The sequence below is a fragment of the Malaya genurostris genome, chromosome 3, assembly GCF_030247185.1.
Source record: "Malaya genurostris strain Urasoe2022 chromosome 3, Malgen_1.1, whole genome shotgun sequence".
In the NCBI taxonomy this organism is placed as follows: Eukaryota; Metazoa; Arthropoda; class Insecta; order Diptera; family Culicidae; genus Malaya; species Malaya genurostris.
In genome coordinates, this window is record NC_080572.1 from 223,804,891 (window position 1) to 223,823,990 (window position 19,100).

Below are 19,100 nucleotides of genomic sequence, written 5' to 3' on the forward strand. Positions count from 1 at the left end.
TCGTCTTCGAAATCGACAGTTGCACTCCGACGATTGGCTTGAGGCTTCCGAATCGTCGTCAATGTTTCCGTATACCGTTTGATAACGCGCCATACGGTATTTCTGGGCAATTTCAGCTATTTAGCTAGCTTAGATGCAGACCACAATGGATTTTCCAAATAACTGTGCACAATTTTTTCCCTCCTAGCGGCTTACATGTTGATTGTTTACAAAGTATAGTCGATTTGCGGAATGTCAAATATCATACGTGAAGCTGACAAAATTACCGACATGTGGGCGCCAAGAACTTCAAAATCCGTCCAACAGGAGCGCCACAATATGAGCAAAAGTATGTTCCAATTCTAAATAAAGCAAGCTTTATTCTGGACTTAGTTTTGGCAGTATTAGAGAAACTTTTTTTGCTCTCACTTCAACCTTCTCCTCAGCCAACGTACACCTACGTTCGGTTTCATTTTATTTGGATCAATTCTCGATTCACCACCTTGACGCTTGCTCCCCGCCTTGGGAAGAGGTCTGACGGTTTCAAGAAGGCCTACTTCTGCAGCAGATTCTATGCTGATGAACGATGTTTGTTTGGGGTATGGTCATCCTTCGACAAATCTGGTCAGTAACTCTTAATGCTAAAAGTGTTGATGGTTTCCATACCATTTTACAGGGGGTTTCATACCCTTTAATATTGGTACCACGCTTTCGGAAATCGGATGTAAATTGATTCGCGTTACAGATATTAATTAACAAAAACTGAAATTTACTCAACGGTGCCGAAAAAAGAACAAACGTGCATCTGTACAAACCAGAACACAAAAACACCTGAAATTACGTCGGTGCATGGGTGTACTTATACTCCACCAAAATCACTAAAGATGTGGCCACAGCGTATAATAGCTTTTTCAGAAAAGCTACTCGATCAAATTGTCCCTACGGCCAACCAGCCCCGGTCTCTCCTATGTCACATATTCAATCTGCTTGGATCGAACGAATTTAGATAGGAATATTCACAGTCGAAAATGTAATGCTGGTTTTACTTCGCACCACTGCTTGCAATTACTTTGATGTTCTCTTTCATCTTCGGTAGTTACTAAAAGTGGCTCATTTGCATGTCTTTAGTTCTACCTCATTTCCACTGTGACAATAACAACTAAAGTTACTGCAATTCTGATAACCACAAAGCCCGAAGCTTCCCAGATTAAGACACTTACAAGTGGAAATTCAATTCGCTGTCTAATCGCATTACTAATCGATCAGTTTATCTTTGTTTAGCTCAATTTGTGTCCAGAGTAGATTTAGTATGATAAGATATTCTCAGTGTGCCCATAAATTAATCACCGGCAACCAAGTACACCCAAACCTCCATTTACGAACCTTATATATGTATGTATGTATGCTTACACACTCGCTCGTTTGCGTATATGTGTATATATTTATACATATAAATGATCGCTTTTACTTCACCAATATTTATATGTATTAAGAAATACAAATATTTGCACACATGCGTACATATATTAATACATATATACATATATAAGTTACGTAAATGGAGGTTTGGGTGTACACAGCGCATTGTTTTTGATTGAAGATATCTCCTATCTGCAGATATTAACATATTCAAATGTGTACACATCGTTTAGCCTGCTTTCCAATTGTTCGTTGCAGCGCATCAATTCCATCGCTACCGACCCAATTAGGACGAGTACATAGGCTTTAACCGGAAGACGTGCCGCTAGTCATGCGTTGAAATTATGTACGTGAAGCTAGCCCAAAGCGGCTTCAAATGGAAAATGCAAACCCTGGTGAGGAAATGATACGAATAAAATCGAATTAGATCCGCAGGACATGAATCGAATTCCAACAGCAAACTGGCTGATGTGGCTTGATCAGCCAGACTAATTCCAGGCGTAGGCAGGTCTATTTACTGCATGCATTATTGCCGAGAGTGCTGGTAAGACTATAAATCAACAGAAGCAATACCGTGTTCGGAGGAGACCTTAGGTGATGGAAGAACAATTGTTTTGTTCGAAACGATGAAGATTATGTTCCGGGCAGCTATTTTTCATCCGGATTCACGTCAAAAACATAGGTCAGCCTCATTGATATGGGTAACGGTTTTGGTTCTCTCGTATATTGGAAGTCCGTACAACAATTCTAGGATTAGACGTATCGAACGAATTGCACATCATCGCCATCAATTCGCTTTGGTACTTTGCTTGGAATTATACGCAATTATAAATCGTTTCTCAGGTGACCAGATCTAACGACCGTAATCAGGGCCGGTGAAACAAGTTAAGCCCTGGTGGATTATTATTCCTAACGGGGGAAATGACCCACTATTTTGAAGTAGGGCTGTCAAGAGGGGGGTCGGAAATGGGGGATACTCCGCTGGCCCGGATTTTTACAGGGGCCCGAAAATTCGAAGATTTCAGTGTGTTTCTTATTCCTAATAATTTGTGTATCGTTTGCGACCGATCTACAAATTTTGCCGGATCCGTCAAACCAATACATGCACAAACAGTACGCTCAGTCAAAGCAGAAGAGAGAAAAACATGTGCTTGACGGGCCTCACCGGCCGAGTGCGGGTAGGCTCTGAAAAAAAATCGCCGCAATTGAAACCTATCTAGAGGTCCTGGATAAATCATTCTATAAGAATAGTATTGATAAGCTTGAAAAGTGCTAGAACATTTATGTTGCATTTGAAACTGATTATATTGATCAAGTGCTCAAGAAATGTTGTTTTTCTAGTTAGTCCCAAGACTTGACTCGATACTAAATCTTGTTTTGTGTGAGTGAATTTCTTAAATGCGAACGCATTTACTTATGAAGAGCAGAATTGTTATGGAAACCGTCTGTTAGAGAGAACCATGACAATGCACAGCGGGAAAAAACAACCCAGAAAACCCGCAAAGAAATCGGGAAACATGGAAAAAGCAACAAACAAGAGTGTTTCTTATGTAAAAAAAATCCAAGAAATTCAATGGAATGGTTTTTAATGGCCGCACGAATCGCCATCCTGCTCGTTTTACTCCTAATGCTCAACAGTTTTAGGGTTTTCTGTAGTATTTACAGAACAAATACTTGAAAAGAAATCAAGTGCGGTCTACTGAAATAGCTTGATTTTATTTCTGGAGAATCGAATGGAAGAGTATGATGTCCAGACTCATGTCCAATCACTACCAGCTATACGCACATCTCCTTCGAATTGGACTCTCCGAGACTAATCATTGTGCTTGTGGTGAAAGTTACCGGGATATTGATCATGTCGTTTGGACATGCGTGGAGTATCGTGATGTCAGATCTCAACTAATAAATTCTTTGGGTACCCAAGGTAGACTATCCAATGTTCCAGTTCGAAACATTCGTGCTTGTCGTAACCTTCCATACATAAAACTTCTTTATCATTTCATAAAGACAATTTCAATTATTCAAATAAATGGCCCTTTTAAGACTTAGTTCTGATTCCAGCTGCGTCCATGAGTTCCACCAATAGCTAAATTAGAAGAGAAATTATGTAATGATACAAACAAGCTCGAAATAGTTTATGAAATTATCAACAAAATGTCTGAAAATAACAATTTATTTTATAATTTATAGAATTAATCGTTTTTGCCTTTCTCATATAGAAAGGTTATGCAATCACTGTGAAAACCGACTTTTGAACCGAGGCCCAGAGAGCCGAGTTTTATATACCATTCGACTCAGTTCTTCGAGTACGCAAAATGTCTGTGTGTGTATGCGTGTGTGTGTGTGTATGTGTGTGTATGTGTGTGTGTGTATGTGCGTATGTGCGTATGTGTGTATGTAACGTTTCTTTGCACTAACTTTTCTCGGAGATGGCTGAACCGATTTTCACAAACTTAGATTCAAATGAAAGGTCTTGTGGTCCCATACAAAATTCCTGAATATCATTCGGATCCGACTTCCGGTTCCAGAATTATGGGGTAAAATGTGCAAAAAGTTGTGAAAATAAGTGCACTAACTTTTCTCAGAAATGGCTGAACCGATTTTCACAAACTTAGATTCAAATGAAAGGTCTTGTGGTCCCATACAAAATTCCTGAATATCATTCGGATCCGACTTCCGGTTCCGGAATTATGGGGTAAAATGTGCAAAAAGTTGTGAAAATAAGTGCACTAACTTTTCTCAGAGATGGCTGAACCGATTTTAACAAACTTAGATTCAAATGAAAGGTCTTGAAGTCCCATAGAAATATCCTGCATATTATTTGGATCTGACTTCCGGTTCGGGAGTTATGGGGTAAAATGAGCAAAAAAAAGAAAATATGTGTTCTAACTTTTCTCATAGATGGCGAGACCGATTTTCACAAACTTAGGTTCAAATGAAAGGTCCTGTGGTCCCATGCGTAATTCCTGAATTTCATGCGTATCCAACTTCCGGTACCGAAAATATAGGGTAAAGTGTGTTAAAAATTTTATACCATCACTGAAAATGGGGAAAAACCTTAAAAAAATTTCTAAATCGACCTCAAATCTTTTCCAATTTGATAGTTTTCATCAGTAGACGGTCAAACAAACCGATTTCGGTTATTCTTTTAAGATTCGAAGAAAAAAATTTTTTTTCAGTATTATATATGATAGTATGATTGATATGAGAAAGGCATCATTACACCACTAGGTGGATTAAAACAGGTTTTTTTAAATAATAATATAGATTTCATAATTAATGACGAATTACCTAATATGATATTTAAGTAATGAGAAGAACTTGTTTTAATAAATTTAAATCGTTGTGACTATTTTAGAATTATATTAGGATAAGAATATCATGTAAAAGTGATGCTATGGCGAAGAAAAACTTATGTAAACTGCCTTAAGAAATAAACGCATTTATGAAAAAAAAAATCTAGCTTATCTTGTGTAAAAAAGTCTGTAGAATCGAATGCCAGAACTTATACTGGCCGCACGAAACGTTTTGGTGGCTATTTTACCCCAGTTCCTCCATTTCCATTTTTCCTCACTGTAAATACTCCTTAAATCTTGGTCAAACTTCTGGCAAGTTTGCTAAATCTAGCTTATCTTATGTAAAAAAGTCTGGAGAATCGAATGGAAGAACCTACACCGGCCGCACGAAACGTTTGATGACTCTCCATTTCATGATATCTTATTGTAAATCGTCCTTAAATCTCGGTAGAATAGTCATCAAAACGTTTCGCGCTAGATTTAGCAAACTTGCAAGAAGTTTTTCCAAGATTTAAGGACGATTTACAGTAAGGATCTCATGAAATGGAGGAATTGGGGTAAAATAGTCACCAAAGCGTTTCGTGCGGCCAGTGTGGGTTCTTCTAATCGATTCTCGAGACGTTTTTACATTAAAGTAGGCTATTCCAGAATACCGCACTCGACTTCTTTTCAAGTTACAGAGCGAATGTTATAGGAAACCTCAAAACTGCTGTACATTTGGGGTAAAACGAGCAGGATAGCGATTCGTGCGGCCATTGTAAACCATTCCATTGAATGAGTTTGAAAATTCTTTGCGGATTTTCATAGATTTTTCCCACCGTGCAATGGTTTGAGAAATCGAGAAAATTAGACATGGTTCGTTACTCATTGAAGTTTCAATAATAAATTATCCAAAATACATAGATTTATCTACTCGAAAAATTGCGCAGAAATATTTCCAAGCAGCATGTGCAATGATATCGAAGATCAGTTAAAATATTGTTGAGATGTAGATGTTCAAAATTTGCACTCCGATATAGAAAACAAAGAAGTAGTCCTGCGTCGAAACATTTTGGGTGATTTTATTTATATGAAGATATAGACCGAAAACAATGAGAAGTGACAAGGTTCATTTGAGCGAGCAGAAATCTTTTAGTAATTAAACTAAAAAAATCTTTTCAACTTTTATCTTCAAGCAGAGGAGTTGAACTTGAGTATCTGATCAATGAAAATCACTCAAGTCTTTAGAATGCCGGAAAGTACCGATCGAGATATCTACCATTTACCGAAGAAAAGTCACCAGAAGATTTCACTTTCTGCTTATGATAGCGTTCTCATACTCAATGAGTTCTTCTCCGTGTGATTGTTTTTCTCAATCTCTATATAGCTAGTTGAAATCGGAATGAAAGGTTTGTTCAAACTTGTCACGTCTCACCTTTCTGTTGTATATTTCGATTTTATGTATTATTCCGAGTCATAATAGAAATACTCTTCCTGTAATAAATAATACTAATATTACATTTACTTTTCCCCGAAAATTTCAGGTGGGTAGCGTACAGAGGGGTCTCGTATAACGCGGTACACCGGGGGCGTGAAAAGAGAATCCGCGATAAACGGGACCCAGATTTCGGATTTCGACTGATTGGGACTGTGAACGATTATCTCGCTTCGGTCGACAGATAGAGCTATAAAATCTTCGGCAAACTTGTTGTAGATACTTAGACCAACAATTTAGTGTAGTTTGACCGACAATTTGTTGAGAACTGCTGCGCCAGAGGCGCTTTGAAAAGAGCATGAAATAATTCATATGTTCACAATAGAAAAACAGTTTGAACATGAAATATCGCGAATATTTTACTTTCGGTGGTGTCGGTGTTTTCGGAAAGAATGTTCCGGAGGTCAAGACAGATCAAATGGTTCAAACAGTAATAGAAAATTCTCGCGTGGCTGACTCTTGTGTGCCATTCAGCGTTCGAAATTCCTGCAACTCAAAATCATGTTGACTTATTAAGATGGTTTCTTCAAGAATTTGTTTTAAGGTTCCAATACCTATTGAACGATTGATGAAACAGTTCTTATTGTATCTACAATGTGTATCTTCTGTAACTGAATACCATACTTGTTTATGAGAGTGATCTTATCGATCAGTTTTTGAATAAGTTGATGAAGGAGAGACAGATTTTGAACTGTTTTTCTAGAAGGCGTTAGTAAGGTTCTAAAGTATTAAGATGAATAACTGACTAACTTGATAGTGTGAAAACTAGAATTTCATACTTAATGTTTTGATTATTTAAACAATTATATAATGTTAGGTACATAAAATGTGACATGTATTGCTCATATAGTTTCATTTTATTTTTTTATTAAACCTTTTTCATTGAACAAAGAAAAGCCCAATGGAGCGAAAATTTCATATTCACACTCTTCATCATGCAGTAAATCTATAAATTCAGTTTTTGTAACAAGTGCGGATAAGCAATTCGAGATTGTAACAAAAGCTGCTACGTAAACGACCAAAGACATATTTCGGTGAACTGATAAGAAGCAAAAATCGAAAAGTTTGCAGATATCACTACAAGGGAAACTACGAAAAACAAACCGAAGAAGCTTATTCTGAATGGCTTCGACGCGGTGGTTGTCAAGTTAACAATAAAGAGCCAAAAAGACAGTACCATTGCCGTAATCAATTTATCAGCGATGATGTCATCAATTGCCTCACGAGAAAGATGTTCAGCACCCATATTTTCACCGAAATCCTTAATTTCAGAAATTATTCTTTCGTTCTCAATATGATCGATTTGTGTACCAGGCTAAAATAAGATGGAAGTAGTTTTTTCCAGCAATTTTCCAACGTTGATGATTTAATTTGAACTAAAACTGATTGAATGCAATCAAAGCAATTCCGATGTTGCGATTTAAGCAAAATTGTTCTAACTCGGGAATGAAACAGTTTTGCATTCAATCTTGGAAAATTTCTCGAGTCATCCAGCCTTTTTTATTGCTCCGGTAGTGTACTGGGAGATTCGAACGCTGCAAATTTTTTAATGCTCGTGATTTGGTACATTATTAACACTCCAAATACCAAGCCTGAAAAAAAGTTGGAACGGTAACTTCGAGCTGTCATAGCTCATCTGTTTTTCAACGAATCTCAATAAATTTTACACCCTTGAATTTTGTGAAGTTCGTAAATTGATTCAAAAACTTTGTAGCAGACGATTTGTAAAGGAAAACCAATGAACATTTGATTTTTCCCGTTCCAGGTTTTTTTTCAGGCGCCCAAAATGCCCTATCTGCTTTATTTCTACTGGATGATCAGAAAGTTAGCTACAACGTATTTATAGGAAAAAATTACATATTCACGTCTCTAACACAACCAAATGAAACGAAAGAAAGAATCTAGGATTGTTCTCTCTGTTGTAGTTGTTTTTATATTCTAGCTTTCAACGCGGCTCAACTAGTATATAGTAGTATGTATGCGAGAAAGTAATTCTTCAGAAACACACTAACACAGTTACGATAGCGTCGCGTAGGATGTATGCTTAGTAGATTTGTTAGAGAATCGTATGACACAAAATCTTTTTATGACGGAGGGAAGCACATGAGTTCGCATCATTTTGCGAATCCTCTGAAATAACAGCAATTTCAGCAAACTGAAAAATTCAGAAAACTATATACAAACCACATATTTCGAAACTCGAGAAATCCCATAAAACTAATCATATTTCTTATCAAGTTTGTCCGCGACCAGACAGCTATTAATTCCTACACAAGCATTGTAGAAGAAATCTCTACCGTCAACTAGTATAAATCACGAAACAAACAAATATAATTTGCCCAAAAAATAGCTTTCTAAGTCATCATGATCGCAAAAACGCAACATTTTTTTCGAATACTAAACAACTGTTCCCATTATCGGATACTTTTTGGTAAACCAAGCAATGTTGAGGAAGATACACTGCTCTTAAATTCACACACAAGCTTTTATCAATTAAGTTTGTAAACCCTAAAAAAAACGATCTTAATAAATCAACATAAATCAAGGTTACAGGAATTTCCAACCCAGAATTGCACACCAGAGTGACCAAGTGAGAAAAATTTTTACAACTGTTCACACTATTTAATCCGAAAACACCGCCAATCTATATCATCAGGTTTAAGAGATATAACATAATAAATTTTATGTGATCACACTAGCGCCATTCTGTGGGAAGGTTCTCAACTAACAGTTTGACAAACTCCCGAATTCCCGCATTCTTCAAAATACTATAATTTGCGAGTTACTTGAAGCTCAAATCGTTTTGTCTGTATTAAGCGAATGATTTATATCATGCATTTTTCGAAGCGCCCCTAGCGGAGCAGTTCTTAACTAATTGTATGTCAAACTACACTAAATTGTTGGTCTAAGTATCTACAACAAGTTTGCCGAAGATTTTATAGCTCTATCTGTCGACCGAACCGAGACAATCGTTCACAGCCCCAATCAGTCAAAATCCCATATGCTCTGGGTCCCGTTTATCGCAATTATCCGGCAATAACGAATCCGGCAACAACGAATACCGGCAAAACCGAATCCGCGTTGTACGAGGCCCCACTGTAATTCATTCGGGTGTGGTAAGCGTTAACGGGGGGAAACACTGTCCAATGCCGGATGTGGTGAATTTCTTGTTCGGGGTCATAAATAAAACTAACTTATTTTCAAAACCTCAAATTTTTATCACCAAAATCTGTCTATTCATTCTAGTAAGCCCCATGGTAAACGAACTAATTCAAAAGTAACAATTTAATTCCCATAGTGTATTACGAGCTTTCGAGAACATCGCAGGACTCCGCAACGGAATCAGTTCTCATACGTACAACTCTTGTGCTCTACTGAGGAAATACGTTGCGCAGCACCAGGCGGCTCCATCAGATTTTAATTTGTAGATTGTTTAATAACCTGTCTAGAACACGGACGGATTTCGCGAGCTCACGAAAACTAGTTTCCGGATGCTGCAGGATTCTGTCGTCACCATTAGACGGCACAGACGGCGCATATAACCCGGAGTAACTACAAGACAAACGTCACATAAAGGTACTTACGAATGTGTAGATAACGCTGGCATAGCTTCCCTTGCGCACGGTTCGCCACAAACAGCACGAATGAAGGATTGCCATTTTAATCCACCGGAACCGGGAGGTAACACTATCCGCTTGAAGCAGCGCTCCGTAGGAATTAACGTAGCCGACCTAGTCGGGAAGCGACCAGCGATCCGTACTGAGAGTGTAATTGACTGTGTTTGTATGTAAGCGGCGTTCTTTTTTTTGCACGCGAACTACTTTAGATTCGTTTAGACACGTACTTTTGCACACTGGAAAATTCAAATTTGCACGAGGGCCATCATCCCCTTAAGCGCGGAAAGTTGATATATGTGTACGGCATCGCAATGGATGCAATGCAACAACATTGCACACTTTGCTGCATACGTGATACCGAAAAAGTTCATGCTCACGACGTGTAACATTCGTGCAATTTTCGAATGTGAAGATCTATAACGTTCGTAGTTTGCGGGATATACACATCAATAAGCTTCACAACATATCGTCTGGAACTAACGATTGAGCGGAAATATTATCCGTTTTCTTTCACAAGACCTCATTGAAAAAGCTTCTGGTAGTTAACTTCAAATTTACTTATCGTGGAGCTGCATCATGATTTTATGCCACCCAATGCTTCCCAGTGAACTGTGAAAACCTGAAAAGAAACAGCAAAAATGCTAGCGTTAGTAGAGAAAATTTCCGGTTCGGCGAAAATTGCGATTTACGCATTGATGGAAAAACGAAGCCTACCAGTCGGTATGCGTAGTGTGTCTTACATTCAAACTGATAGAACTTCTGGAATACAAGACGAAAGAATATTTTATCCTCGAAATAAAAAAATACAGATGATTTCTTATGAATAGTTGTGCGAAAAGTAGAACCACGATGCTGGTCCGAGAGAACGGTTCACGGTGGAGAAAATTTCCATGTTTCAGAAAAAGTGTTGCATTGCGGAAACATTATCTACCTAAAGAATTGAATAATGTAACTTCTCGTCTGGTATGAAAAGGTTAATGTAAATTTAAGTGAAAGTGCAAAACAAAACAACAGCCAATATGCAATGATGACAATTGAATCCTGTGGTAACGAGTAAATAGGATAAGGAATTTCCATACAACAAATAGCAATGAATATTAATGAAGTTAAATCAAGTATACAAGTTACTGTGATTACATCGTCGAAGAAGGCAACAAATAACTTATAATCCGATTCAGCTTTAGCAGAGGTTTTAGTGAATGACATCAACGAGGACCTAATGGTGAGGCTAATAACAATAAAAACCACTACTCAACGTATGTATCACATTTCATTTAGTTACCAGAACCCGATATATCACTAACATGCTCTGCCTACGCCCCGCTGGTCTACCTCTACTCTTAACAACTACGTGGTAGTTTCCCATACTGCAAGAGTTTCGAATGTGATAAAAAAATTGGTTGTCACACAGTGGTATTAGGCAGCCACAGCAATGGCAAAACAGTTTCGTTGGATTTTTTTTAATCTAAATTATATTTGCAATTCGCGTTAGTTTCGTTCGCGTAGAGTAGAACAGGGCAACCATTTCTTTTATGAATATTACTAGAGAATTCTAACGAAAAAATTAATTGTAAACTTGAATAAAAATTTAAAAGGTTTTATTGGGTATAAACTGACATAAACTTTGGAATTTGAAAACAATTATGTCAAATCAGGAATAATTTTCCTATTTTATGCAAGCGGAGGCTTTAAGAGCTGAGGCCAGTGTGTTTTAGGATGTTTTAGAAGGCTATTTTCACGCTTCAAATCTGATTTCTCAGAAACGGTGACGAATATTAAAGGGCGGGTAGGGTCTAACACTTTTGAAAAATCATTTATTATTTTCTTTATATTTTCTTATAGTAAAACATTTCAATAATTTTCTGTGAAATTTCCAAGCCTATTGGAAAGAAACTCTGAAAGTTATGGACCTTTATCTATGGCTATCTCATTCTACGAGAAGCAAGAGCTCGGCGCACAGGTCGAAGATTTCTACTTCGATTGACTTCAAAACTTGACAAAATATTCTTGAAATCTTTCCTTATAATGATTTATAAAAGAAAAAATATAATCCTTTGAAAATGTTAGACCCTACGGGCTCCCTGGAGTAATTAATTGTTTCCATTGATTTTATAGACAAAAAGCTTTCAGCCCGTTTTTCTCGAAAGCAGGTTTTGAAAGTCCGTGTCCATCGTCATTCAAAAACTACTGAACCAATTTTTTTCAAATTTTGCACACACTTTCTACATATAAAAAACTAGACCCCAACGTTTTCCTTTTCGTTGTTTGTTACTTTGGGGAGGTTTTACAGCTACAAAATGACATAACCACCCACGCGTTTTACTCTGTGGACTTTGTTTTTGAGAAGATACTACAAACAAAAGACTTTACTACATTTTATTCATACGGCCCAATATTTCGAACGTTGTTGTGTAGTAAAGTCTCTGCTTTTGACAGGAACGTGATCCACATGTAGCATTTACTACCGAAATTCAAGCATGCTACGTTTTATTCATACGGCCCATTAAATCGGCTCAGCAAGGCTGCCAAACAAGCGGTAGCTTTATTAGATGCAGAGACATTTTATGCAAACTTTTAACCAAAAATATCGAAACTTTTCTGGTCACCCGGCCCATCGAGAGTCATTTTGTACATATGCGAGAGAGCATGGAGAGAAATTCATTAGGCAGAGCGAGACACGTGGTCATACACGACCTACTTAAGTGAAGGTTTGGAATTTCAAACACACTTCTCTTTCTAGTTCCGGAATCGGAAGTCGGGTCCGTATAATAATTAATAGCAATCTATTGTTCTATAAGACCTTTCATTTGTATCTAAGCGAAAATCGGTTCAGTCATCTCTGAGAAAAATGAGCGTTTTGGAGTTTTTGACCACTATTTCTGGTGCTTCCGGAACCGATAACTGAAAATCGGTATAGCTACAGTTGGTTCGTTTAGTAAGTAAACAAACAAAACTCACAAATTAAAACAGATTTGAGCCAAAGGCTATAGCAGGATAAGCATGTGAAATCTGCCCCCAAAGGGAATTCATATTGTTATATCACATTCGAAAGGTCATAGACTGTAAACAATTTTCTCAAAGTTTCAACCCTTTAACTGCCATATTGACGGAGCTAGGGTGGTTCTATTGATTTTTATTTTATTTGATTTTTGAAGAAATTGCTCCTCCGAAAAATTTGAAAAAAATCAGGTATGTTTAAGGTACTATGGGGATGCTCTACAATTTTTTTCAAAATTTTTGAATAGGTATTACTTTCATTAAAAAATACTAGAATATTTTGAAACATATTTTTTCTCTCTTCCAATTTTTGCACCACCCTGGATTTTTTAGTGATAAATAAAGAATTTTTGGACATGTTAAAATGGTATATTTTCATATTTTTTAAAAATGTGGACGACCAAAATATTTGATTTTTTCTAAAAAATCAATAACAGTCGACCATGCGTTCCCATCAAATTCTGAGAGAAGGAAACGCATGGTGCTTTATCTTAGCAGTTTCTAGTAGTAGTCGACCATGCGTTCCCATAAAGTTCTCTTAAAAGGGAAACGCATGGTGCTTTGTTCTAGTAGTTTATGATGCAACTCAAGCGCAGGGCTTAGAAGTCAAACTAACGAAAAGAAGGAAATGAGTATCAACCTTTGCCTAATACATACACGATCATACTCCGGGTACAACCTAGAAAGCTACAAAGCAAGAACTTACTGGTATGTGGTTCATATATGAATGGTAGTAATACATGAACGTTGCGAGTATCACACATATGCAGTTCGGTTACGGCAGTCAAGAACTAGAGCGAGTGACTGTATATAATTCGATGATTCGATAGTGTTTCATGAAATGGTCAAATCGTTTTGCACTGTTGGGTCTCGTACAACGCGGTTTTCTTTTTACCAGCTCTGTACATTTCACTAAATACATAGCGAGTTGAAACAGCAGTGAATTTAATTTTTTCTTTTTTATATTGTTGTCAAACAAAAGTGGCCACTGATGAAGGTTGGAATCGATTTCTTATAATTGTTTTTCCATAAATACGTTTATTTCTTAAGGCAATTTACATAAGTTGTTCTTCGCCGTAGCATCACTTTTACATAGAATTCTTATCCTAATATAATACTAATATAGTCACAACAATTTGAGTTTAATAAAGCATATATCTCATTTTTTAAATATCATATTATTTGAACCAAACGATGAACTGCTATAAATTATAAAATAAGCTGAAATTTTTATATATTTTGTTGTTGATTGTTGTTGGAGTTTTTTATCAGCACATCATTTTTAATAAAATTTTGTTATTGGATGAACTAATGGACGCAGTAGGAGTCAGAACTAAGACTCAAAAGGGTCAATTATTAAATTGAAACTTCAATTGTCTTTATGAAATGATTAAGACGTTCCATGTAAGAAAGGTCACGAAAAAATTTCTGAAAATTATTGACTGTATTATTCATTTAAATAGGAAATGAGATAAAAATGTTATAAAAATACATTGCTGTTTCAATGCACACATTTTCTCTGATTCTTTTCGTTTATTCTATAGAATTATCATCGTCACTTGGTAGCTGTTCTGATTTAAGCATTTCTGACAATATTTTCGCCGGTCTCACAATTCTGGATAAAAACCGAGCATAAGGAAAGGTAGTGAATAATGGCGGCCTCGTGTGAACAGCAACCAACAGTTCTATTGCCAATAACGCATTCACAGCAACGGCGCTGGATTCCCAAATATCCAGTCGAATTTGTAGTGTACTCGATATAGTACTTGTAAGCTTTTAAAAATGAGACTTATTACCGGCCCGAATAGCTTTTTTGTGATCTGTGTGTATCAATTGGGTCATCTCGTGATAAAGCTTTAAATCCAAAATTTCTTGGCAGAACATCCTTTTCAAAAGATTCTATTCCAGAGCTACGATATTCCGATACTTGTTGCTCTCGTTCCAATCCAAGGATTGATAATATTATCTTATTAGAACTTCCCGTTCGCAATTTGAACAAGATTATTAAACCTGTAAAAACCTGGAAGCGTTCCTCTGAGAGTGAAAATCACTTACTGAGTTAATTATGTATTTTCAGATATTTTCTGAAAAATATGGAGCTTTCTACACAATATACCCAAAAATTAAAGAGATCGATTCAGCGAATCAAGTTTTTTAATAGACATGGTCGATAAATGCTTGATTTGAAATTATGCAAAGGTTATAACAAAAACGAAAAATAACGCATCACTATTTTTTATATCTGTTGTTGTTTCAAATTTTAGAATAAATATAAAAATATATAGCGCTATCAGTCTACAAACCATGAAAACCATCATGAAGATATTCGATTGACGTTTTCAAACACAAAATTCCAACTTTATCTTTATCATACATTTTTCCAGAAAACTATAGACATCCCTCGATAACATACCTTTATGATAACTTTTGACACTGTAATGAAATTTTCATTCTTTCTTTCATTATTCTTTCTTTACATCCATCAGCAACACGTAAAAAACTGACACCCGCTCTAGTTCTTGACTGCCATAACCGAATTTCATATGTGTAATACTCGCGACGTTCATGTATTACTACCATTCATATATGAACCACATACCAGTAAGTTCTTGCTTTGTAGCTTTCTAGGTTGTACCCGGAGTATGATCGTGTATGTATTATGCAAAGGTTGATACTCATTTCCTCCTTTTCGTTACTTTGATTTCTAAGCCCTGCACTTGAGTTGCATCATAAACTACTAGAACAAAGCACCATGCGTTTCCCTTTTAAGAGAACATTATGGGAACGCATGGTCGACTACTACTAGAAACTGCTAAGATAAAGCACCATGCGTTCCCTTCTCTCAGAATTTGATGGGAACGCATGGTCGACTGTTATTTATTTTTTAGAAAAAATCAAATATTTTGGTCGTCCACATTTTTAAAAAATATAAAAATATACCATTTTAACATGTCCAAAAATTCTTTATTTATCACTAAAAAATCCAGGGTGGTGCAAAAATTGAAAGAGAGAAAAAATATGTTTCAAAATTTTCTAGTATTTTTTAATGAAAGAAATACATCTTCAAAAATTTTGAAAAAAATTGTAAAGCATCCCCATAATGCCTTAAATATGCCTGATTTTTTTCAAATTTTTCGGAGGAGTAGTTTCTTCAAAAATCAAATAAAATAAAAATCAATAGAACCACCCTAGCTCCGTCAATATGGCAGTTAAAGGGTTGAAACTTTGAGAAAATTGTTTACAGTCTATGACCTTTCGAATGTGATATAACGATATGAATTCCCTTTGGGGGCAGATTTTACATGCTTATCCTGCTATAGCCTTTATAAAGGTTTTTCTCTTTTTGCATGGTCGCTCTAAATGACGGTTTTTGCAAACTGAATACCAATTTTTGAATTACAGCGGTTAAGTACAGACGAATTTCGCGCCAACTCGAACAAATGTTGGCAGCACACTCTCGGATTTGAACGAAACTTTCTGAGCATCCCACTCGGCCTTTTGACTACCTGGGCAGCCATGGCCACCAAACGGCTACCAAAATTGTGTCAGTGATGGCTGTCATATCCAATTTTGCAAAACATAATCTCCTGTATCTTAGTTAGGCGAGCGTTTTCCTCTTTTCACCTTCACTGAAAATGTCAAAGATTTCGATGTGGAAAAATCCTGGTGGATACGGTTGTATCGTTTGAGTTGTATATCTGGCAGCGGTGAGGCAGTCGGCCACCAGAATGTCTACCAGCCATATTTTTCCAGCTGGCAGCGTTTAGTCAGCCATAAAAAAAATTTCATTTTTGATTTTGATAAAATTTTGTCCCAAGATAGGTGATTATATTTTCTATCAACTGTTCATACATTACAGGATGGACACTTTTTAGGAAATACAGTTTATCTAACAACAACTATTCCTTGTCCAAACTGATTATTTTATCCAGTGTCTTTCTATAGAAAACTAAACTCAACTGAAAGTCATTATCAGATCAATCAAGATTCCAATAGAACTCAATTTGTGAGAAAATTACCCCGAATACTGCTAATTTCTTGATGTTAGAAAAAATTATCAGTGCTGGATAAGAAGTTTTTGTTGAAAAAACATTTTTTCTTGAAAAGGCCCATCTTGCTACATATGGAAGGTTAACAGGGAACATAATTATCAATATTGGTTTTTTGTAGTTTATTAATTAATTATGTAAATATCACATGTAACCACAACATTTTTTGTAGGATTTGCCATTTTTCGATTACACTGTTTGGAAAAAATTGGTAAAAAAAAGTCTAGCTTTTTTTCAAAAGTCAGTTTAGAACAATTTTGGAGAAACAAGGTAAGCAAAGTGGCTTTTTGAGATAAAGTCTATACGTCTAGAAAATTTCAATCTAAGAGGGAGCTGCCAATTCCAAACACGATTTGGTTGAAAATTAATCTATTCAAATCCTATACTGAAAAAAAATTTCAAAATTTAAAGTCTATTTACAATTAAACACCAATTCGGATTCAATGAAATTTAGTATCAAGGTAGGTAATTACTTTCCTAGTCAATCTTCCATATGTTGCAAGAGGCATTTTGAAGAGAAAAAAGTTTTCTAACAAAAATCTTTCTTACTTACTGATACTTTCTGCTAATATTGGCAGCTAGCAATTGAAGATTCGATGTAATTTTATCACAAATTGAGTTTCATTGAAATCTTGGATGATAATGACATTCAGTTGAGATTAGTTTTCGATAAAAAGACCCTGGATAAAAAAATCAGTTTGGACAAGGTATAGTTTGTTGTTAGAAAAACTGTTTTTTTCCTTAAAAGTGCCAATCTTGTAATGTATGAACAGTTGGTAGGAAATATAATCATCTATCTAGGAACAAAATTTTATCAAAGTCAAAACTTTTTTTGACTTTGATTGAATTTTTTAATCGATTTAAAAATTTTCAAGTCAATTTTTTAAGTGTAGGACTCGATAAGGATTATTTTTCAGTATTTAATAGAAAAAATTGACTAATTCTGTGAAAATCACTAGTACAACACTTTTTTTTGTATAATTTGTCGTTTTTCCACTATAACTATATGAAAAAACAGTTTCAACAATTTGGCTCTTTTCAAACGGTATTCTAGATCAATTTTGGAAAAACCAAGTATGTAAAGCGGCTTTTCGTGACAAAGTCTATATGTACAGAAAGTTTCATTCAAATCTGATAGAGTGTTGCCAACTGCGAATACAATTTAGCGTAAAATTCGTCTATAATATAGTGAATTTTTCAAAACCGAGCTTTGGTGATGGTTATTGTTTTCTTCTTCCGTATCAGCACGTATCGGTTTTGGATCGACAATCTATATGACGGTTTGAAAGTTTTGACATTCATCGCCCTGCAATTCCGGGACCTGAAGTCGGATTCGGATGAAATTGAACAGTAGCTTTTGAGACAATGAGGGCTTTATTTCAAATCAAAACTTTTGAAAATCGGTTTAACTATTGCTATGAAATCGAATTGAGTTCCTCTTTTGGAGTTTTTCGTCACTACTTTCGGTGCTTCCGGAACAGAGTTTATATTTATCTACCAACCAAACAAGTTCTGCAAACTAGAAGCATTCATTGGTCGTTTTTATGGGATTTGCACCTGTATGTGCCATCACTTAAAAGTAGAAAAATACTCCAGAAATGGATATATTTTAGAAATTTTCAAAAAACTAAGATTTTTCCTTCAAATCTCTGAAAAAATTTAGTGCACATTTCTTCATTAGTTTGTACGTATTACCATAAATAAAATAAACCTAGATTCCCCAGTGTAATAGTACTGTAGTTGAGCAACTCGTGACACCAAAAGCGCCGTCTGGTGTAGAATGGGTGCGCAAATACTCCTAAAATGCATGTACAAAGTTGCCTGCGCATTTAACACAACCACAGTAATTAATGGGAAAAAGTACACCCCTTTCTCACTTGAAGCGCTGTCAGTGTCACCGTACAGTGGGAAATCTATGTTTACCTAATTTCTGGTATTACCCTGTAACTCCAGAAGTCGGGTCCAACCCAAATTCAATAGCAGGCTATGGAACTGTAATATCTGTTTTTTTATTATAAGTTATTAAAATCGGAGTTCCACAAAGCAATAACTTGGGGCCCTTGCTTTTCACACCATTTTTAACGATGTTCCTTTTGCTCTGGGAGATGGTTTCAAACTAATTTATGCGGACGACTTGAAACTGTACCTTGCTTTTCGTTGATTGGGGTTGCGAAAATAAACTACTGAATAATGTTTCAAAATTCCAGGTAATTACGTTTCATTACACAATAAGTCGTGTATTATTTGACTACAGTATCGGTGGCTCAGT

The 19,100-nt window shown here is 36.0% G+C and overlaps 1 protein-coding gene across 1 annotated transcript in view; it reads right to left on the reverse strand.

The window, feature by feature from the left end:
- The window catches only part of LOC131434439 (uncharacterized), a 159,855-nt gene that overhangs the window by 100,822 nt on the left and 39,933 nt on the right, over positions 1-19,100 (reverse strand). Inside the window, exon 2 of the mRNA XM_058601153.1 lies at positions 9,753-10,404. Within this exon, the coding sequence (XP_058457136.1) occupies positions 9,753-9,827 (75 nt within the window). The 5' untranslated portion in view covers positions 9,828-10,404. The remainder of the gene's footprint in view (positions 1-9,752; positions 10,405-19,100) is intronic.